This window comes from Astyanax mexicanus, chromosome 17, assembly GCF_023375975.1.
Source record: "Astyanax mexicanus isolate ESR-SI-001 chromosome 17, AstMex3_surface, whole genome shotgun sequence".
NCBI classification, from domain to species: domain Eukaryota; kingdom Metazoa; phylum Chordata; class Actinopteri; order Characiformes; family Acestrorhamphidae; genus Astyanax; species Astyanax mexicanus.
Window position 1 is genome coordinate 19,840,701 of NC_064424.1, and position 23,559 is coordinate 19,864,259.

The following is a 23,559-nucleotide window of genomic DNA, read 5'->3' on the forward strand; positions in this document are numbered from 1 at the left end:
TTTTGTTTAATACTCTTTGTTTACAAAATTAATAAAAGTTGTTCTTTAGTACTAATATACAGTGCAGGAAAAATAAAAACAAAAACTGAATTTAAAGCGTGTCTAAGGCTCATGTAACATTTCATACAATTTCTCCACAACCTGCGCCAGAAATGAAGCGGTAGTGAAAGAGTTAACAGGAGAAAAGAGGGCGGGGTCAGAGGAGCCGCCCCGTCCAATCCAGGAAACCTGTGCATGTAACGATATGTAAATGAGCGCTTTCAGGGGGAGCGAAACGGTGGGAGAAAGAGGGAGAGAGACATAGAGAAAACAAGAGAGAGGGATAGATGTAGCCTAGAGGCCCGAGGGGAAACTGGACAACGGGAGAGACGCCACACGGAGCACATGGACCCGCCGACGCGCCTAACGCTAACCAGTCCCGGAATTTCACCGAGCTCCGGTCATTAGCCGCCAGTTTTACCAGCACGCGGCGCAGCTTTAGCCAGCGGGGGTCGGCGGGCTGTAGCTAAGCGTTAACTGCTGTTTATTTAGTGGCGTTTGTAGCTAACGTATGTTTAAGTGGGTGGGGTTGGAGTTGGTCTGACCACGTAACGTTAGCTAAACATACATTACATACCACACCATACATGTAGGTTAGCTTGGTAGTTACTAGCTAATACGTGGTAGGGGGTGCTCGTCATTTTCTTATAGTGAGGATGGGGGTACGGAGTGACTAGCTTGCAGTATCTCTGTCTGTGTGTTTTATTTGTTTATTTTTTTAATGGTTAGCTAACTGGATAGCTAACCTAGCTTACTAGGTGTGGTAGGTTTAGACACCTGTAACGTTAATGCTGTAAAGTAACCTAGCTATGTGGTTAATATATGGCGTTAATTACTAGATATAAAACGTTAACATTCCGTCGTTAAGGCTCGGTTGCTAACCTAAGTAAGCTAATGTTAGTGTTTTGTAGCTAATATATTATATATGTGTGTATGTTTTTTAATAACTGTGTGTGCCTTTCCCAGCTGTTTTAAGCTCTGTTTTGTTTAACTGTAACCGTAACGTGACATAGTTAGGTTAACATAGGCTAGCTAACGTTACCTAGATAACCTGCTTATTAAAAGCAGGTTTTATCGTTACAAATGATGAAAATATCATTAGGCGAACACCAGCATGAGTTTAGCGACCAATTTCTTTAGCTAACTAACGTTAAAAAGGACGTTACCTAGGTTGGCTAACTAGCTAGTTAGCTTAGCTAGTTACGTTAAACCACGGCGTTACCGTTAGTTACTTGGCCTAGCTAACCTGGCTAACTAGCGTCTCCTCGACTGCTCTGTGTGTGTTGTGTGTTCTGGCGAAACGCTGCAGTTCATGTTTCGACAAGAAGTCAGTGTGCTGTCCTTCATCCCGTCGTGTTCGTACCTTTTCCAATACGAGAAGAGGAACATGTCTCGGTACAACATCTACAGCCTGCTGGACTGGGTTTACGGCGGAGTGGACCCCAAGTTCGAGGGCAACGGAGGCCCCGAGTGCGCCGCCTTCATCGCCCCCCAGCAGCGGCTGTGCGAAAGCCTCATCATCGTGCTCCTGTCCGTGGTGGAGGTGTTCTTGGCTTTAAGGAAAATCAACTTCTCCAGAGAGCACAGAGAGGCGGTGAAGGATGGGAGGAAGAATAAAGAAGACAGCTGGGGCAAGAACCTGTTGCTCGTGGCTCTCTGTATGACTTTTGGCATGGAGGTCGGCTTCAAGTTTGCTACCAAGACGGTCATCTACCTTCTGAACCCTTGCCATGTGGTCACTATGGTGCAGGTATGGTGTGTTCTGTCTGCTTGTCTATCTGTGTCTGTCTGCCTTTATAAAGATAAGGATACAGGTTGTTTAATTAATATATCATAGTTTGTTAGGGATGCTCACCACCTGTGCCTTTCCTGTTTGTCCTGTGATGTATCAGATTCAACTAAACTAATTATTATTTTAGTGGTGGACTAATCTGCTGATTACTTTTTTTTTATTATTCGATATATGAATGAATTAATTAATGAATGAGTGTTGCACTCATAGCCAGTCACGTTTTACACACGCCAATATACACTCAGCATTCATTTACACAAACCAGTGAGAAGCAGCAGTCAATCACACACAGCATACTCTCAACCAGAAACGACCTTCCGCCTGAAGGACTGCATTGGGCACTACGGAGTTGACCCAATGCAATGTTAAAATTTTATTTCAATCCAGTGTTGGATTATTTTTTTCACCAAGATCTTGCATTGATGATGGTAGAGAGTGACTGCTGCACAAAGCCTTTTCCAGCGCATCCCAAAGATTCTCAATGGGGTTAAGGTCTGGACTCTGTAGTGGTCAATCCATGTGTATAAATGATGAACTTGTGCTCACTCTTCCACAATTCCAGCCCAATGAATCCTAGAATGTTCATCTTGGAATCAGCCTATGCCGTCAGGGAAGGAAAAAATCTATTGATGGAATAACCTGGTCTATATTCAGTATATTCAGGTAGTCAGCTGACCTCATTCTTTCAGCACATACTGTTCCGAACGTGTACTTAGTTAAATCCAGGTTTGACCAGGCAGTGTACATGCATACACCCTTCCACACACCATGTAGAGCATCATTTTTTCTGGACTAGTTAAAGCACTTGCATGTTTTTTGGATTGTGGGATAGAACTGGAGTCCCTGGAGGAAGCCCACTCAGACACGAGGAAAACGCACACACACACTGAGTGAAATATAGTAAGCAAACTTTCCATTGGTGGGGGCAGCCCAAATTGCATGGGGGTTGAATGCCCTGGGGTCCTGGGTATAGAAGCATTCTACAGTGCCTTTGGAGCAGAGCGAGTTGGTTGGCTTTTCCCATGGGCCCAACAGTAATAGGTGTACCCTCAACTTTGTAATCAGGGAACCAAGCACTCTTAACTACTGAGCTACCACTATTGCTGTATTAAGGAAACGTTTGATGCCAGTAATCTTTTTTTCTAAGCAATCGTACGCATTTTAGTATGATAACATCATTGTGCTCATTAAATAACATTACTTATCAGATCAAAACATATCAGTGCATAAAAGACTCTAGTCTAGTTCCAAACGATTCCACAAATGGCAGGTATGTCTGCAGGCTTTTATTCCAATACAGCAGGATCACCTTCTGAATTAGTGACCAACTGTCTAAAGATTGAGACTAAACCCGGTAGCTCAGCTCTAACTCAAGGTCCTGTAACAAGACAATGACCATGTTTACTTTGTCACTTAATGTGATTAGTATATGAATGCGTTCTGATAAGATTTTAGCCGCATACATTTACATTTGGTAGTCAAATGCATTTCCAGTTAGACTGAAATCCAACCGCTAGATGTGTACTGGAACATGCAAATTTGCTCATTGCAGTGCAGTTGTTACTGATGTTTCAGTTGTAAAATGCCTCTCAAAGAGACAAATGCATTTACACTGCTCTGGTTCAAATGTGTCTCTGGCCACCTCTTGAAATGGTTTTAAATGTGCGCTGGGAGCATTTATACTTAACATTTGTGGATTGGCTTTATTCAGATGTAATCTTGATATTAAGAATACAATAACTGATCAGGGTCCTTATGTACCAAATCTGCATACAAACAAAAACATGGTGTTTGCCACATTTTACACTCACTGTCCGATGTACTGAATGTGACTTAAAAGTGGGAATGTGTTTTATTGTCATTTAGAGGCGATGCATTGACAATGCAAATGGGAATGGATTTTTTTTTCTTGTATGTACGGATGTTTTTAGCTTTAGTAGGAATTCTACACAGTTCTTAGTATGTGAAGCCCCTAGTGTGAAAAATGTAACACATTTAAAATAGTCTACTTACCTAACACTACTAAAATGCAATGGCAGGATCTTGTATGGTCAGTTTCTGCTTAAAGTTCTAGAAATGTCACTTGTTGTAACAGCTCTGATGGGAGGTTTGTGACTTGCGTTTGCACATTGCTGTTGTATTGCATTCTTAGGTTAGAATACTATGGGCAGTTTCTTAGATGCGGGTTAAGTGTTAACAGACGTTCGTTCAGGACTCATTTTTGCCTCATCTCAAAATAGCGAGCATTATCTAAGGAGTGTTCAGAAAAGGTGTGTGGTGTCCTCCTGAAGAACATGTCAAAGCGAGAAACATTCCTGAACTCACCCTGTGGTCTGATCTTGTCAAACATGAGGTTTGGTTTGTTGTTGTTAAGGTCAGCACACTACATACAGCATGGTCACAATTAAGGGTGGTTCTTTTGGTATGAAATTTCATCAGCAAAAATGAGGTGTTTCATCACTTACAGCTTAGTTATATAGTGGTCATTGTGAAAGATGCAAATTTACACATTGTCTCTGAACAGGAAGGGAACATGGGGTGCCATATAGGCGGTGTTAGCCACTCTGTTACTTCTGCTTTTTTCTTTTAGTGTGAAAGTTCTAAAGTACAATTGTACTTTTCCATAAACACCATAAAGCTGAAATGATGTCACAATTGCTCCTATCTTGTAGAGGCCAGTTACAAATAAGTTTATTTATTTATTGGTGATGTTTTGTAAGTGGTGATGTAAGTATAATAATGCGATGAAAACCTTTTAAAGATTAGGTATATCCGAGTTGGACCAAAATTTAAATAAAAATACGTTGAAATATCTAAAAGTAAATAAAATGTGATTTTAAATAAAGTGTTCTTAATGGACACAAAACTGTTTTTAATGGACAACGTTAAGATTATTGATAAACGATTTGAGATCAAGTCGATAATCACGCACCATCTGAATTTCTTACTCATAGTGTATCATTTGGTCCAGTCTCGCATGCAATCTCACATTTCCACACAGCTCCCAAAAAACAGATCTGTCTCCCCCTAAGGCAAAAAAAATAAATTGACACAGCCTCAAAAATGTGATCTATCAAACTATGACAAAAAATAAAATCTAAATTGACTGTTCACACAGTGTTGAAAGAAATAAGATTTCACACAATAAGATCACACAAAAGAAACAAAATCTGATTTAACATATCCACACAGCCTTGAAAATAATCTGATCTGTGTCGCACTAATGTAAAAAATCTAATTTGACATTCACACAGCCCTGAAAAAAAACATCGGATCTCTGTCGCACTAAGGAAGAAACCAGTCCCATTTAAGGTTTTTAAGGTTTAAAGGGTAGAAGGATGTTTTGTCTAAACCATAGTGTCTGTTAAAAGAGTAAAAGAATGTTCAAACTGTGTTTTAGTTGAATTTCTTCATCAGCAGGACTTTAGGATGTACTATACGTTCTAGCTTGCTCGTTTTCTGCTGTTTTCTGTCAGTGTATCCAGCCTGGGCATTGAATGTTGAACAGCTCTGACCCTGGAAGAGCTACATCTGCTGAATTATACATAGGTAAGTTTAATAATAATCCCAACTGGGTCAAGACTAAGATAGTGGAAAGACTAGCATCCAGGCAGTGCTGCAGACAGTGTGGCGTGGTACAAAGACTTGGTTGTAGTCTGGCTGACGTGATGCTGTGGCGTGGGCTGAGTGCGTGTTCTGGGTGACCGCCAACATCAGAAGCAGCCTTGTGTTGCTATAAGATATATAAAGATGTAAATATACAGTAGCAAAGGGAGAAACTGCCTTTGAGATTGTACAGGAATATCACAGTTCTGTCAGAGTGATAAATGCAAAGCTCACTCTGAAGTATGTGTATAATCCCTCACTATATAATGCAAATATTGACAAGGAGACTGATAAGGGAAAGACTGTTTAAACACAGCATGCAAAGAAGAGTTTATTTACTTAGCTCATAGAATTCCCTTTAGCCACTCATTGATTTCTCACCTTCTCAAGGTCAAGAAAGACAAAAGATAAGCCAAAAGGCTAATATAGACTATTTCTGCAAATTGATTGGCAGAAATTTATCTAAAATAAAGTTATAATAGAAAATAAGGAATTGATGTCACTGCTATTTAACTAAACTGTTGCTCTCAAATCATTTCATATAAATATGTAATCTAAAATAGTTTCACAGTTGAAGAAGGTAGTGAAAATGAAACTAAAACCAACTATTGTTCCTTCTTTTTCTTCTTAAATTGAAAGTATGCTCAAACGTTTTTCTAATAGTTTTTATGTAATTTGTACTACATTATTTCTTACATTTTGAAGTTGAGGGAGGAAAAACATTCAGAGGCGTAAATGCAAAAAAATGGAACATCTCGAGAACATTTAAACGGCAAAATGTTTCATGATTATTGTATTATAATGTATCATTGCATTATTATATTCTGCTAGCATTAGTCAGTGGCATGTAATGGTCTTAAAATGACATAATTTGTCGCAATAAAAAATAAAGCAGAATGAAATATAGCTAGGCTTTGATATCAGTATATTTTTACAGACCAGTTTGTTAGTTTGTAGACCACTGAGTTGGGTAAGGTGGTGGTTTTCATGGTCATAATGAGATTATGAGAAACACTGAAAAATATTAGATTAATTTCAAGAATATATTACTGCAACAAAATGAACATTAAAGTTTTATATAGTATAACAGTTTCTAAAGCCTTAATCTTTGTCCAAGAGTTTGTATTTTGTATAACATAGTAGTAATTCTATATTAAATAAATATAATGTAGCAAAAAATCTGCTTGCTTGCATGCAAAAAAGCTGCAAACATAATTTATATAAACATAAATGTGTTATATAAAAAAATATCATTAAAGCATCACAGTAAACAATAGACAGGGTTTTTATCATCAGAATAAGTATTGTTTAAATCACAAAATTACTGCCACAATATATTGTGTACAATGTGATCTGGCATCTACTGATAATTTATGCATCTGTAATAAATGATTTTTTGCTTACGGTTAACGGTGTACACATTTTCAAATGATCTATCAAGTTACTTGTAGATTTTTTGTTTCACCCAAGTTTTTTTTTTTCTCAGTCTGTTGCGTTTGTGGATCCCTATTAAGCTGCTTTGTGACAGCATGCGTTGTAAAAACTCCTATATGATAAATTAAAATTTGATTAAATTGAGTTAAACAAATGTGTATATTTATATATTTGTTTCAAATGATTGAATATTTATTCTTGTACAGTGTAGCATCTGTTTTAGAACAGATGTGGGGTGCAGATGCAGTTCACCTGTGCTTTGAAGTTCACATTCCTGGCTTGCAGAGGAATGAAGGAAAATATGAGCTATAGTTTGTCTAGGTTGAGTCGAGATGGAGAGGATCTAATCTAAAATGTGAAGTGCTGTTTTTTTGTTTAATATTCAGCTGTATTCATGTTCTAAACACTTAATTTAACTGCAGTAAATTTCATTTTTCTAATGCAGTTTGCGTCCAATATCCATGAGTGGGTGCTCATAAATATCATCCCCCCCCAAAAGCACACCGTGTAACAGGCCTGGTGTTCTCAGCCTGGAGGTGTGAGATAGTTGTCTAAAAAAAGCTGTGTATTGTTTGTGTGCATCTATTTTGGGGAGTTTTACATAAGATCCCCAAAGCTAAAGATATCTCTCATCCAAACAGTGTGTGTAAGTGTGTGTGTGTGGCCATAGAAAGTCTGAAAATAGCACAGGTGGCTGCAGTCTGTAGTAGAGACCGACCGATATGGGTTTTTCTAAGGCCGATGCCGATACCGATCATTAGTGGTCAGAGTCAGCCGATGGCCGATGTGACCTGCCGATTTTTAGGGCCGATATGCTATCGTATTATATTTATTTGGCATGCTTAAAATCATACTAGTAAGAGGAGGAACAACAGTTGTAAACTTCACACAATTTATTGAAAATAAGGTTAGCATTTTATAGTGACTTTAATGTTACTATATCACTATATGTTAATAAAAAAAATATTAATTTTATTTAGATTGTATTATCCATAACATTTTATTTTATTCATTATATAACATATGTTCTATATACACTATATATTCATGTTTATAGTAGAAATATTATGTTGGCTATTATATAAAATTTACTATAGGGGCCTACTAATTAACAAATGTATGACTTGTTGCAGTCTGTTAGTCTATTAATTATTCATTTTAATATGTTTAACAGAGTGCAAGAAGACTTCCATAATGTGACAACTTTAGATAGTTACTCCAAAACGGCAAAGCTCATTTCTTCTTCAACTCCATGCAGTTGAAAACGAATGGACATGGGAGGACAATGTTATAAAATGTTCACATTAGGGCTGCAGCTATTATTTTACAAAAATGGGTGACGTTTAAATTAAGAATAAAATTATAAATAATGCAAAAACAGACAGGTGCTGTAATTTAAATATAGCTTTATCTGTTTTTTTTTTTTTTCTTCTTCAAATGAGCTCCTTAGCCAGAGAAACGCGTCTCATCAGCTGTACTGGAGGTTCGGTGCGTGAGCGGAAAATGAGTTGAGAAAGCTGAAGAGCGCGGACTTTATAGGTTCAGGATAAAATGAGCTTTTATCAGAAAAGTCTGGAGGGGGTTCTAAAGTAGAACCCGACAAAACAGAAAATTCTGCTCATCGTTTCATTTAATATCTAACAGCGCAAACCGATTTAAACGGGTGAGTTTTACAGCAGAACAGCAGGAGGCGGCACTAACGCCGGTTACTAACGCCGTTACTTTTTTTCAGTAACGAGTAATCTAACTAATTACTATGACTGTAACTATAACGCCGTTACCATTTCCGACACCCCGTTACTGCACGTTACTTTAGCAGCTCTATGAACTTTTTTTTTTTTATTTCGCTTTGCCCTGGTTAACCCCTCCTCTGTCCGGTGAACTTGAGCTTCTGGCCGCTGTGCCTGTGGTTTGGCGTGGTGAAGTGAGGCACAATTGTGACGATTTGCGTGCTCTAATCAATTCAGTGATTGCCGTGGACAACCCAAGTTCCGAATTAAGGACGTTAAGCTCTTTTTAGCTGCTCCGGTTTTTGTGGTGCTGCTGCTTTCTATTTTAGAGCTTAGATTCTCTGCCCGAATCCCACCTGACCTGAGGACCGACCCGAAATCAGGCTCCTATTTTTTATTTTATATAAAGCTCTGGTGTGATAATCACAATGTTGCTAAGTAACCAATTATTATTGTTCACTAAAGCGAACGAAATAGCGAAAATTGAAAGTGAAAAACATTTGTGTTAACTGAATCTAATAAAAACGGTAATTAAAAGGAAAAACATAACTATCTCGAACTGTATTTTGTGTTTATAAAACTAACTAAAACGAACTGAAATTACTGATAGAATACCCTCATTTTTGTGTTTAATTTATTTATAAGTGCTGTTGTACAGCGGAGTTGTACAGCGGGAGTTGTTGTGCCGAGCGCGCGGCACTCGTGGTCCGTTAGTTCTTGTGTAAAGCCTCGCGCTAGCAAGCCCACCCTAAAATGAACAGAAAAAATAAAAACAAAATAAAATTAAACTATAATAAAAATGAAAACTGTAATCACGTAGCTCTGGGCGCTCGTGAACGCCTCCGCGTTTGACTTGCAGCATTGTGTGTAGCTGTTCTTAAAAATCATTTAAATTAAATAATAGTTCTATACTTCTATGTTACAGTGTTAATTAACATAATTCTGATTATATTTCGCTCATTCAATCAGCCCGAAAACAGACAGTTTATGGGGCGGATCGGGTCAGGCTCATAATGACAGTTTATGGTTCGGGCTTGGGCAGAATGTGCACGGGCTCCGGCTGGGTCGGATTTTTTGGGCACGATCTAAGCTCTATTCTCTTTTGGTGAAGCTGTTATATTAATACCATTTTAACGGGCATTAAATTGTTGTTTTTGTCCATTATTTTGTTTTATATATACATATTTCTTTTGAGTGTGGCTTGGTTTGTTAAATTTCATCCCCAGACGCGTTTTTCCGCTTTTTTCAGTATTACAAGTTTTAGTAATTTTCTTTGGTTGTGTGGAGAATTTCGTTTTATTTTTTTGAAATTCGTTAGATTATATTTTTGTCAACATTTTGGGTTTATTTTCGTTTGTTATTTTTTGTTATTTTTCTAATAATAATAGTAAATGCATAATTGATTTCCTTTTTTTGACGGGTGAATAATAAAAAGTAACGGGATAGTTACTTTTACTGGTAACTAATTACTTTTATAGTGGAGTAACTCCGTTAGTAACTCAGTTACTTTTTTGGAGAAGTAACGAGTAACTATAACTAATTACTTTTTCAAAGTAACGTGCCCAACACTGTTTATATATAAGGAGAAGTACAGTCCTCTAATAATCCTGACTAACCAGTAATTATTATTTCAGCGCAGCTGATGCTGCAAATATCCTTAAACAGTTTTAGTCCTGCCCTTTTTCATTTCGTCTAAAAATAATTTAAATACTGAAAATATCAAGTGTTAATTTGATTTTATTTACTTAGATTTTCGTTTCTGAAGAAGAGACGTCAGTTATTTTATACTAGAGCTTATAGATAGGGCTTGCCTTGCATAGTCAGGGCGCATTCCAAATGCACTCCTGCCATCAACGCTAAGCATAGTTTCGTTTGGAGAGAAATGCTACAACACCGATGCAGTTGAAATTCTATTCTTTTTCAGTAAATGAAGCAACATCACAGATTACTAATCATGAGAGAAAATATAGACTTTGGGACACTGGATTGTAAAAATGGATGCCTTACCTGTTGAAAGTCTTGCTCACTCTTGAAACCTTGCGCTGCGTTCCAAGTAGCTGCCCGCAGATGTGCCGGATTAAAATCGGCGCGGCCAAATAAGAAAATCGGCCGATGCCGATTGATAAAAAAATAACAAAAATCGGCCGATTAAATCGGCTGGCCGATCGATCGGTCGGCCTCTAGTCTGTAGTGCAGTAGTAGGATATGCTTGTCTAAGCAAACAAACTAGCAGCTTACTGTGCAGATTATCAGGTGGATATAAGCTTACTACGCTAAAGAGTGCCGCATCTGGAGTGTTGGATTTTCAGAAAAACATGACTATCTGAAGTAAAAGACACAGAGAATTCTACTTTATAGTAAGAAGGTGGGGGTCCAGATCACTATTTTGAATCCCGGGTTTTGCTGCTTTGCATCAGCAGCCGGAGTCCGAGAGCGCAAAATTGGCCTTACATCTCCCTCCTGGTGGGTAGATGTAGGTCTCTCTCCTCATTACTGCCAAGGTAATGTTGGTTGGCACAGGAATCTGTCTCAGACTTTCCTCTGAGTGCGCTGGCTAGCTAAATCAGCAGCAGATTAAAAAGATGTTAGCCAGCCACCTAAGCTTAGTGTAGTTACTGGACTCTGTAGTGACGTGACATGCTAGAGTCTGAAGTATTTGTACTTAGTGTTGGCCAGCACTCTTGCCAAATTTATTTTCTAGTCTGAGAGTCCAATTAACACTTAAAAATATATATATTCTTTTAAGATTTACAGAGATGTGACACTCCTGCTGCAGGTGGTGGGTTAAAATTGGTTGTAGTAGCTTAGATTTTTCTGAGCAGCAAACAGAGCTTAGCTCCTGTGTCGTCATGTGATAGAAATGTAAATTGTTTCGTAATGAGTCACATATGAACTACACTTTACATGTTAAAATATTATGCTTACAGGAACATTGGATATTCAGTGGTTCTTTAGACTATGCTGTATATTCAGTAAATGTGGTCTGAGATGCTAGTTGTGGGAGAAGAGGCCAGGTCTACCAAATGAGGAGGCAAATCCGACTATGTTTGCAACATATCAGATGATTTTGGCTTTCGTTCTATAGAACGGAAGAGAATGGAACCATAGCATCCATGTTTCAATGTCATGGTTTGTAATTTGATTGGTTAAATCATTTTTGATTGCAGTAATTATGCACTGGATTGATCTTTTTCGTTCAGCGTCTGAAGGCTTTATTAGAGTTTTCTCTCAATAATAATAATAATTACAAGTGCATTACAAGTATGAATTTTCTTTCTACCTTAAATACAGGTTTCATGATTGGCTTAAGAAGACATTTTCTTTGTAATTAACGAAAGACCTTAGTCTCCTGAGACAACCCAGATGAGAAATGGGTCATATTTTGATATGACTAAGTCCCAGTTAGGAAGCATCATATGTACACAGTATGTGCATGCACATAAGTGAGGTGTCAAAATTAGATGTAAAAGTCTATGTGCACTGTAACTGCCCTGAGATATTGCATCTAATACCACAAAAGACCTCCAAACCTCTCTTCTGGGTATGCTGAAAATGTGCTGTCTGCTGATTAGTAAATAGGCTAGATTTCCTTCCCTGAGTCACACACAATGTTGTAAGTCTAGACTGGCAAATAACTATTTATTAGAACAAAAAAATCAATAATGTCCATGAGGTAATGGAAAATATGATAATTTTTACAAAACTAAATGAAGATTTTTACACCCTGTTTTAGGTTTGGCACCTCTGTTTGTTCCTGAGGTACAATATTTCCTTTAGCATTTTTTTTAGCATTGATTGTAGGACCACAGACCGTCGCAGATAATCATCAATAACATTGAATAGTTTTGTGTATAGTGAGTGCTATATTATAGGGAGTGCTGTATTAAATGCTAATGCTAATTAAATGTAGTGCTAATGAACGCCAGGTTTAAGTTAATTTGTACAGTCTTGTCTACATAAATTAAATGAAATAAAGCATTTATCATTAATTATCACAACTGAAATCAATTTACTCAGTTAACTACCTCTTCACCTGTTCAGCTGTTTTCCACTTGAAAGTTACTTCAGCTTATGTACAGCTCTGAAAAATACTAAGAGACCTCATAAGTTTCTGAATTAGTTTCTGTTTTTCTATTTATAGGCATATGTTTGAGTAAAATTAATATTGTGGATTTATTCTAGAAACTCTAGACAACATTTCCCCCAAATTCTAAATATAAAAAGTCATTTAGAGCATGTATTTGCAGAAAATGAGAAATGGCTGAAATAACAAAAGTTGCAGAGCTTTCTGACCTCAAATAATAAAACAAAACAAGTTCATATTCAGAAAGAGTTCAGAAATCAGTGTTTGGTGGAATAACCCTGGTTTTTAACCACAGTTTCCATGCATCTTGGCATGTTCTCCTCCACCGCTACTGGTGCAAAACTTCAAGCTGGTCAGCTTGGTTGGATGGCTTGTGATCATCCATGTTCCTATTGATTATATTTCAGAGGTTTTTTTAAATAGGTAAAATCAAAGCTACTCATCATTTTTATGTGGTCTCTTGCATGGCTGCCTTTCTCTGAATTTGAAGTCACATGTGCTTTATTATGGCTTTCTCTGGTCTCAGTATGGCTTTAATTTAATGTGATACTGCCAGAATGCTGTAGAGCATTGTGTGGCACACTGAGGAATGCTCACAACAGTGCTCCCAATCATGAAGCATATGTGTACAGCAACATACTGTGCTGACAGCAGTGTGTGAGTTGCTCCTCTTACCTCTCCCTGTCATCCTTATTTCTCTCCCTTTCTTGTTGCATTTCCTGTATCCCTCATTTCAAATTAAAAGCCCTCTGCAAAGCTTTGTAATTACAGTTTCATGATGTTTTATTATATTCTGAAACTGTGGTGGCAGTATGTAGCAGAAACTGGTAGGAACAGTCAGTAAACTGTGATGGCGATGGGCTGCTCAGAGTTTCACCACTTTTTTTCAACAGGGTTGTGTTAAGTAGAGTTTTTTAGGCTTTGTTAAAGTCAGAACTTCACTGCTTCAACGTTCATTATCTTTAAATCAGTGTGTTATTGCATGCAAACCCAGAAAAGCATTGCTATCCGAAGACTAGGAGTGAGTATCACACTTGGCCGTAGCGCATTGGCGTTCTGCCAGGGTACGGGTGCATGGCACACAGAAGCCGTGCCTGAGCGGTGAGGAACTCTTGGCCTGTTTCCTGTTTTCGGAGGGGGGGCATTGATGAGCTTTGCCCGAAGGAAGGGAACGTTATTTCCTCCAAGCCTGCTACATTTTTGTCTCTAAAAGAAGCAGTTTGGTTAAAAAAAGGGCAATGCTAATACCATTGAGGAATAAAAAGGTTTTGCACCAATTATGAGTTTGTCATCAATCGTGTGTTGTGCATAATATATAAAAAATGTATTTTTAAATAGCTGTGTGTGTTGTGTAAAGGATATGTTTTGAATTGAAGTAAATTCAATTTACTTTTATTTATTTCAGGAACTCTAGTATGTGCAATGAATGTCGTCTTGAGATTTAAACTGGAATTAAATTTCTGTAAATTAGTGGATTTTGATAATGGTTTTGATTAATACTTGTTTAGATAGGGTTAGTTAAGCTTAATTTACAATTTGTGTTTTATGTTTGTAGGTTACTTTGATCCTGAGTTATGAAATCTAGTATACTGGCTTCAACTGCCCACAGTGTGGGCATCTGTCTAATTTTTTGTTACCTGATTCAGCTCATTTTTGTACTTTCGGGGCTAATGATGCGATGTATGACGCAATAAATTAATTTAATTAATTAAGTTTTTTGGCACGTGGCCTGGCTGCACTCATCTTTTTTGACAGGTTAAGAAGTAGCTTGGTTTATGTGCTCACTGTGGACTTCTACCTCACTTTACCTCACTCTACCTCCAGTTTAATTATGTCATGTGGAGACAGTCTGCTGCTTGAAGAGCCCCCTCTGTTGCTGCCTCTGAGTTTGCTGTTATTTAAGGCTTCATCACAGCTCTTTCTATGTTTAGCATGAAAACGTGTTTCGCAATAATGATGATAAATCTGATTTCTTGCACAGCTATAATCTGGACCAATGTCTAATCCTTAAATCAAGTTGGTACATCCCAAATTAGTGTATACTGGTGAAACTTTTTTCACTTTCATTTCACCTTAGAAGATTTGGTTAATCTGTTACTTAAAATATCTGTGAATGTGAAATATCTCCAGCATTTCTGAACATGCCCTGTTCCTGGGAGTTGCTCAATGAGCACAGCAATATCTGTTCCTAGTAGCAGTGTGCTGCGTGCTGTAGCGTCATGTTTTGAGACAGAGTTGTGTGATGATGGTACACATCTGTCGTCGTAAGGAAGTGGGATGTTTTTTCTTGTGTAAGAGTGGCTGATAAACAGCACCTGCAGTTCTTTCTTATCTGCGTTATCTGATCTTTCCAAGCAATATTTCAATAGCCTTCTCTAACATTTGTCATGCTTCATAGCTTACGATATCTGGCTAGTCTTCAACTAACTTTCACCCAGTTCAAATTCCTAACCGGTGGAGTGTTGCTAGTATTTCATTCCACTTTGCCAGAGCAACGTCAACTTGAAATACCGGAGTGAAAGGCAATACTGTGGTAATGGATTCATAGAAGGTTGTATCACTTTCATGATCTCGAAAGTGAAATTAACAATTTAAAAATGAATTTATATCTTTTTGAGCTCTATCTAGAACTGCAACAAAATCATGTTTCAGTAATTAAGCAAATTAATCAATTTATAATTTTTCTCAGACAAATAAGCCATATAAACAAATAAACAAAATAAGTACACACCATTAAGGTATACCTGTTTCGAAAAAAGATCAGTGGTATGCAAATTCTGGCCCGAGGCCAAATGTGCCCTGCCTGGCATCACTTTAAAAATATATTTCATTAGTGTGACCCACACGTTTTTCATTTAGCTGTACAGTGGTTGTGCCCTTGTGTTCTGGATGTAAGTTAAAACAAATAGCAATTACTTTTCCTGACTGTGAAGTTTTTATTTGCTGTTTTAATATCCTGTTACAGCTATTGCTCTAAAATTAATTGAATGTTTAATAATAAGTGTTTTGTTTTTTCATATTTTAGATACACTATTTTTAATGATTTATTAATAGTATTTCTTAGGAAAGGAGACTGGCTCTTAAGTATTTTAAGTATTTTATAGGAGACATGTTATACTTCTATTTCTTTTTACACAAGTTAGGATATGTCCATGGGTTATACAAAACATGTTCGTTCTTAGTTCTTTGCTTAAAATCACTCTCACATAAAGAGATCTCACCAGCTCTATGCTTGCCAGATTCAGTCCTTTTTAGAATGAGCCATTTAAGGACTGTTACTTTTATGCAAATAAGTTGTTGTCTGGCCACGCCATGTTTACTGCTGATCGTTTACCACACATTAGTGTTAAGTCTTGCTAAATGGCAAAACACAAACGGGCCCTGGGCTGTGACCACAGACACCGAGACTCGGTAGCGCCTACCACAGACCCACCCTGACCTGCCACAGATTTCTCTATCAGACAAAGTCTACTGGCTGATCTGCACTTCTCACCTAGCAGACCAAAATGTTTTATTTATTTATTTTTTGCCCAAAAACATAATTTAAAATTTGTCAGACATTTACCTAACTTGTTTGCAAAAATAAAACATACTTTAGTTGAGCTGTTTGGTTGTTTTCAGTACAGTACAGTTACATGGCTAAAAATTTACATAAAGTATTAGCAAGATGGTTGGGTTAATATCAGTCTGAATGAAACATTATATGTTTTATTGTATGGGTTTTATTCATTGTAGACCAGTGGTTTAAAAAAACAGGATCTTTCCACAAGAAAATTTAATGAGGCGATACAAATGTCTACATTTACTGTTTTGTTGTGTTGTGTGAACAGACATCATTAAGCCAACTAATCTATAATGTGAGTGGTTGTCAGTGTTGATTAGTTGTTACAGCTAAAGTTATCACAACTGTAGAGCTTTGATTTATTTTTAGAATTTGGTTCAGATTTTGTCCCTTATTTCTCCCAATTTGGCTACCAATTGTCCCATCCCTTTGTGCATCCCCATCACCAGTGGCACCTGTGACCCTAGGAGGGTGCGGATGAGCACATGCCTCCTCTAACACATGTAAAGTCAATCACCCCTTTTTTCGAGTTGCTGCCGATGCATCATAACCTGAGAGGCTAGCGCAGCACAGCAACTAGGTTCCGATACATCCGCTCACAGAAGCCTCGTGCCACCTAGTGCCATCTTTGTGATAGCGCCATCTACCCACCCGGAGGGAGCAGGGCCAATTTTGCTGATTGCAGAGCTACATGAACGGGATTCAAACCTGCGTCCTCACGTTCATAGTGGTAGCGCATTAGACCGCCGGACCACTCGGCGCCCAAAGCTTTGATTTTAGTGATGATGCTAGTGCTGATGCAGTGCTTAAAATGATCCACCACCAAATTAATAGCTGATCTGTAGTGGTCTCCCCTGTGGGGTCCTGAGCATTGAAGAACAGGGTGAAAGCAGGATAATAAAGTATGCAAAGAGACAGATACAAGACTACAGTCTGTAACTCTAGAACTACATGTACAAAGTCTTACTATATGCTAGTGGAGCTAAAAAGTAGACAGTTCCTAATTGTGTCTTAAATTCATGATTAATAGAGCAGTAGAGATGCTTCATAATTACTGTTTTCAATGAAATTATTATTATTATTATTTTTTTTTTACTAACCTGCAGTGAAGTATGAAAAAGCTCAGTTTTAGAGATATGCTTTGTGTAATGGCAGTTATCTTCTTTCTGTTCCTCATAGGGACTTTGGTTAAAAATTACACTTTTAGTAGATTTTTTTTACTGCTGTCAATTATTGGCAGGAGATTATAGCTTGACTCACCCTCTGCCTGTATTTTTCACGACTCCTATATTATGTCTGAACACACACCCTACAGCAAAGCTGTACACAAGCTAGCCTGAAAGTTTTGCACCAGGATTTACTGCTAATTTAAGTCCAAGCGGCATGGCCTTTAGAGATCTGGCAGTCTTCAAGCGCCGATGTGTTGTTTATTCCAGACATCATGACATTTATCTTGTTTTCCTTGTGGCAAACATTGTTTGCTGTAGCCTAAGTGATATTTTCTTCCCATGATGCAACATTTTAAAATGTATTTGTACCCAGCAGGCAATACAGCTCTACATTCATTTACTTCTATTTTGCCAGCCTGTTGTTCATTATAATCCTGAAGGTGTAACAAAGGGCAAATAATGAAGCTCAAGTGTAAAGAACATATGGCTGCCACATGAATAAGCACTCTATTGACCTGCATTAATATGTGCTTGTCATATCTTTGTTTTAGTGTTTGATTACAGTCCTTTAGCCTATTTTAGTCTGGACTGTTTAATCAGCTGGTTTTATGGGATTAGACCAATGTTCCACCAGTTAAAAACTTTACTTTTACAACAAGGATGCACCTCACCAAGCCTGTTGCTGATTGGGCTATTGAGTAAAGCCAAGCAAGCCTTTTTTTTTTGTTTTTCCTCACCAATTTGCCACAAACAAAAAATAACCCTAACAAAAAGACTAAAGGTGATTGTAGCCATTGTTTCAAATAGACTCTACTTTTTCTTTTTTTTTTTATAGAGCGAGTTGATTTTCCAGCCAAATCAGACCTCTTAATAGAATCCAACTCCAAGTTCATCAGTCAGCAGACTGAGTGCCCTCAGATTCCTTTTATTTCTATTTATAAACAAGGGTAATCTAAAGTTACAGTAGATACTGGAGTATCCGAGTATTCTACTGTTGTTGAAATGAGTATAACCTGCCTCAGCTTCCTGCAATTGGTCTGAACTTGGGGTGGTCGATATGGCCCTAAAACACTATCACGATATTTCATGGTATTATCGCGATAACGATAAAAAAAAAATACACTACTGCAACAGAACAAAACTTACATTTTGTTATTGTATACGATATGATATTGCACACCTCTAACTAAGACATTAAAAAAAACAAGAATTTTAGCAGATTTGTAACAGAAGTCAATGATTTAGAATGTCATGATACTGCTAATAATAATGCACTCCATATATCCAGGATTAAAGTAAAATAATTGATACTAAACTATCTAAACTAAACTATATTTACTATATTTAATAGTAACTGAGAACAGTGTGAATTTGTATTTTGCTTAAAACAGCCCAAAAAGTATTACCCTGGTGTGATAATTGGGGGTGAGTGTTATGGTACGATATTTCAGGGTATAATATTGTTCACGATATTAAAAAATGTTGGCGATATTATCGTGTACGATATGATATGGCACACCCTGAACCATCCAAAAAAGTTTTTTCCACACTGCAGATGAACCTTACCAGGTTTTAGTTGATCTAGACCACGACTACCTCTATCAGTCTTTCAGTTGCTTGGTCAAGACTGCAATTTACAACATTTTTAACACCTGCTATTTTGTTTTACAGCAAATTATGTAGGTGTGAAAGCGCCCTCAATGATCATTTTTGGGACCAAGAAACCTTTCAGCTGGCTGTTAGACAATTTATAACTTTGATAACAAAATAACTTTCCTTTTGAAAGGCCACCTGTAGTTCAGTTCCTGGCACTTTCAGACCTCTGGGCTTTATATTTGTTTTGGGCCTTCAATTTGTTCTGAGAGCAAGGAGTGTGGCCTTAGTCATCCCAGAGTTCTAGGATTGTTTTGTTTCTAACAAAGGAGGGAGTGTAGCTGTGTTTCACAGAAAACTGCAGCTGTACCAGCATTAACTGCAGGCTATGTTTCTGTGCCTGTTTACCCAAAGAACAATAAATCTTGAGGCTATAAGCCTTATTGCCGATGGAGTGCTATGGGTAATGGGTACCGATTACCCATAGCCCTCCAGGAAGCTAAATCTTTGCATATGTAATTTGCTAACTACATTTTCTGTGCTGTTGTAAAAGGGGCTCTTTGGTGTTTTAGTCATGCCTCATACTTTGATAGCTCTTTAGAAGGCTATTGCATTCCACTTAGAGTATCCTCTTGGGAAATGCTAATGTATAATGAGATCAAGGCTAGCTTGCGAGTCCCACACTGATGAAATGGCATTCTTCTGTTTGTTAATGCTTATTATGCCAAACACTGTGATGCACCATGCACCCTTACGCACTCAAGAGATTTTGGAAATAAAAAAAGCAGTGGATTTGGTCTATACAGCTTACAGTAAAGGTTCCAGAACCAGTATCTCTGCATATTCAGTGTGCTATACACAGCTCCAAGTCTCGAGGATCTAGACCAAAAATACATAATATACAGTGGATTGCAAAAGTACTCATACCCCTTCAACTTTTTTACATTTTGTAACCATACAACCACAAACATAAATACAGGGCTATCCTGGAATAAAGTCTGCAAACGACTTGAGACTGGGAAGGAGATTAAAGACTCTAAACATACAGCCAGAGATACAGTGGAATGACTTCTTCTGGATTGCTGTTCACAGATGCTCTCCATCCAAACCTGGCTGAGCTTCAGCTATTTTATTTAGAACAATGGGGTAAAGATCTGAATCTCTAGATGCACAAAGCTGGTAGAGAAGAACTGCAGCTGTAATTGCAGTGAAAGGTGGCTCTACAAAGTATTAATATAGGGGCTGAATACTTGTGCACATCATACTTTTCAGATTTTATTTGATTTTATTCTTTTTTTTAAATATGTGTATCATCTTCGTTCCACTTCACAATTGTTTATCACTTAAAATCTCAATAAAATACATTAAAGTTCCTTGTTGTAAGGTGACAAAATGTAAAAAATGAATACTTTTGCACGGCACTGTATATAATGCAGATGAAATGAAACAAAGATATGATTATTTCTTGAACTCTTGAACTCTTTTGCTTAAACAAGTACTGCTGTGTCTTCTTAGCATTACCAGGGTTTTCCAAACCAGTATGTAGGTAAGGTGCCCCTCCTCCTAAATACTCCTTAATAAGAAAATACCATTAACTATATATTTATTGGTGTCAGTTTTATAGAATTCAACAACCAATATTCTTTCCAATCATTCTTTTTTTTAAATTAAACAGGGATTCGGTCAATATGGCTTGAGATCCTTTTTCTCTTCCAGCTCTCTCAGGCCCACAAATGACTGAATGAGAGAGCAATACCAGTGTCATCCTGTTACGTAACTGCCCAGATCCCGCTCTCATTTACTTCACCTGGGTTAATGGCAGCTGCTGACAGCCATCTGCTCCTCCCTCATCTTTCCCTCTCTCTTCCTCCATAGATGAGGAGATGAGCGCTGGCTACTCAGCCCACAGGCTCTAATTAGCCATGTCAGTCTGTGGCCTGATTAATCCTACAGTAGTGCTGGTTCTGGGCCAAGCCTTCTCCTCCTGCAGCCCCTGGCACTGACAGAGACTTGGGCTGTGATAAGGAAGCACTTTCACTTTATCAGGAGCAGTGTGAAGAACCCAAATATTTGATTACTTATCTGCAATGCAGAAGGGATGCGCTGATTTAACTGCTTTTATCTTTGGTTATTTGTTTTGAATGTGTTTCACAATGATTACTGGGAAGAAGAGTTTTTTGTTTGTTAGTTTTTCTCTTCTTGCTGATGTATTTTATTGGATGCTGAAAAAGGAACCAAATGCTGGCTGTGCTACTACATTGAGCATTACTGCTACTACTTGCTGCATTCATTTTAAATCCATTAATTTAGACTCATTTTTATTAATCCTATTGGTTTAAACAGAGTTTAAAGCTGTGAACGGTCTATATGAGGACCAGTTAACTAAATAAATGTGAAACCCAAAGATGTGAAAACAAATTTCTCCTATTATTTTTAGTTTGCCTACTGTTTATATGCCATATAAATGTTATTTATTTCTAAAGTTATATTGGGGCGTCTAGTTTCTCTGTAAGTTTTAAATTTGTATATTGGCATGGACATCAGAAGACATACCGGAACATGTAATAGCCAATATCAGCATCAGCCCAGATTTCTTACATAGATGCATTTCTAGTGGGAAGTTGAGGGGAAATCCAAACCTGTACAATGTTTTTTTTTTTTTTTTTTGGGTATCTGTAAAAACTGGCATTAACTTTTTTTTTTTGTTTTATAAAGTTTGAATCATCATTTAGACTACATGAATGTGGTAACTAACACTGGTATGCTTAGATCTGTTGGTGTAGATAACATATCTACTGTAGAAATTAAATCTGCTGCTTTGGGACATTCAAAAATCCTGGATGTGGATAAACATACCAGGGCTGAATTACAGATATTGCAAAAAAAACCACTCGAAATAAGTTTAAATTGATATACCCTGATGGTGCATAATTCATGTGTATAATATGTTTTATAATAAATAAACTTATAAGCTAGATTTTTATAAGTTTGTCTTAAGTTGAATAAAATAGTTACCTAATCCAAGAAAGAACCGATTGGGGATATACAGCACTGGAAAAAATGAGACCACTTAAAAATTGAGTTTCTTTAATTTACCAAACTGAAAACCTCTAGACTATAATTAAGAGGAATATGGATGATCACAAGCCATCAAACCAAGCTGAACTGCTTGAATTTTTTGCACCAGGAGTGGCATAAAGTTATCCAAAAGCAGTGTGTTAAGACAGTGTGTAAAACTCTGATTCAAAAACAGGGTTATTCCACCAAATATTGATTGATTTATTTTGTTATTTTAGCCATTTCTCATTGTCTGTAAATAAATGCTCTAATATTTTTGCTTGAAATTATGTCTGTAGTTTATAGAATAAAACAACAATGTACATTTTTCTCAAACAAATACCTATAAATAGCAAAATCAGAGAAACTAGTTCAGAAACTGGAGTCATCTCATCAATATTTATACTGTATATAAAAGAAAGAAAGGAAGATATTGTGAGCATACATATTTATTATCTACGTATGTAATGCAGACTGCTGGGAACTTTCCATTGTCAGAACTGCAAAAGTAAGAAAATGTAGCCTACAGGAAGAAATGCAGCCTGCCTTGAGTAAATGTGTAAGAGTGATCAGTCCAGTTCTGCTAGTTGCACGTTGAGCATTTCTTGTGTAGATGAAAGAGCTTGAGGTGACTCATTGTATTTCTGTTTTGAGTAAACCTTGGCTCATTCCCTCTAGACATATCCCTCATATTGGGCTAACACCCAAACCGTGTGCAGTCCTAACATTGACTGATAAGATTCAATCTACTCAGGTTCTCCCTCTGTTTGCCATTAAACGGTTCCATTTGAAGCTCAGTGCAGTTCACTGACCAGCAACTGGTCGCTGTTTGACCAGTATGTTGACATAATAGCTACTGAATTCACTTGTGCAGTGATTGTACTGAGACTTGGAGAACCATCAACATCGGCTGTGTCCTGGTTGTGTACTACTCTAAGACACTGGGTAAATTTAAGCCTAGTCCTAGACAAAATGGAAATTTCCATTCAAAATCCTATGTAATCCAGAACTAGGGTTAATTCCTGTTTGACAATCTGTCTCATGTTGTATATACTAACCTTTATAGTGCATGTATGGCATGTTAGAACGCTATATTATTATAAATATTGGGGGATCTTGCAATAACATTTACCAAGATGCATTGCCCATGATAGCGGTGATGTCACAATGATGTAGTTATGCAATGCTCAATATAGAGCTTTGGGGGGAAAAAAAAAACAAGATACAGAATAAGATAAAATTCAATAAAACTGAGTTTCTTTGATTTTACCAAATTGAAAACCTCTGGACTATAATCAAGAGGAAGATGGATGATCACAAGCCATCAAACCAAGCTGAACTGCTTGAATTTTTGAACCAGGAGTGGGCTAAAGTTATCCAAAAGCAGTGTGTAAGACTGGTGGAGGAGACCATGCCAAGATGCATAAAAACTGTGATTAAAAACCAGGGTTATTCCACCAAATATTGATTTCTGAACTCTTAAAACTTTATGA

At 37.4% G+C, this 23,559-nt stretch overlaps 1 protein-coding gene across 1 annotated transcript in view; it reads left to right on the top strand.

The window, feature by feature from the left end:
- Positions 1-251: 251 nt before the first annotated feature.
- The window catches only part of LOC103030241 (transmembrane protein 164), a 50,411-nt gene continuing 27,103 nt past the window's right edge, over positions 252-23,559 (top strand). The window contains exon 1 of the mRNA XM_007247060.4: positions 252-1,789. Coding sequence (XP_007247122.2) covers positions 1,352-1,789 — 438 coding nt within the window. The 5' untranslated portion in view covers positions 252-1,351. The remainder of the gene's footprint in view (positions 1,790-23,559) is intronic.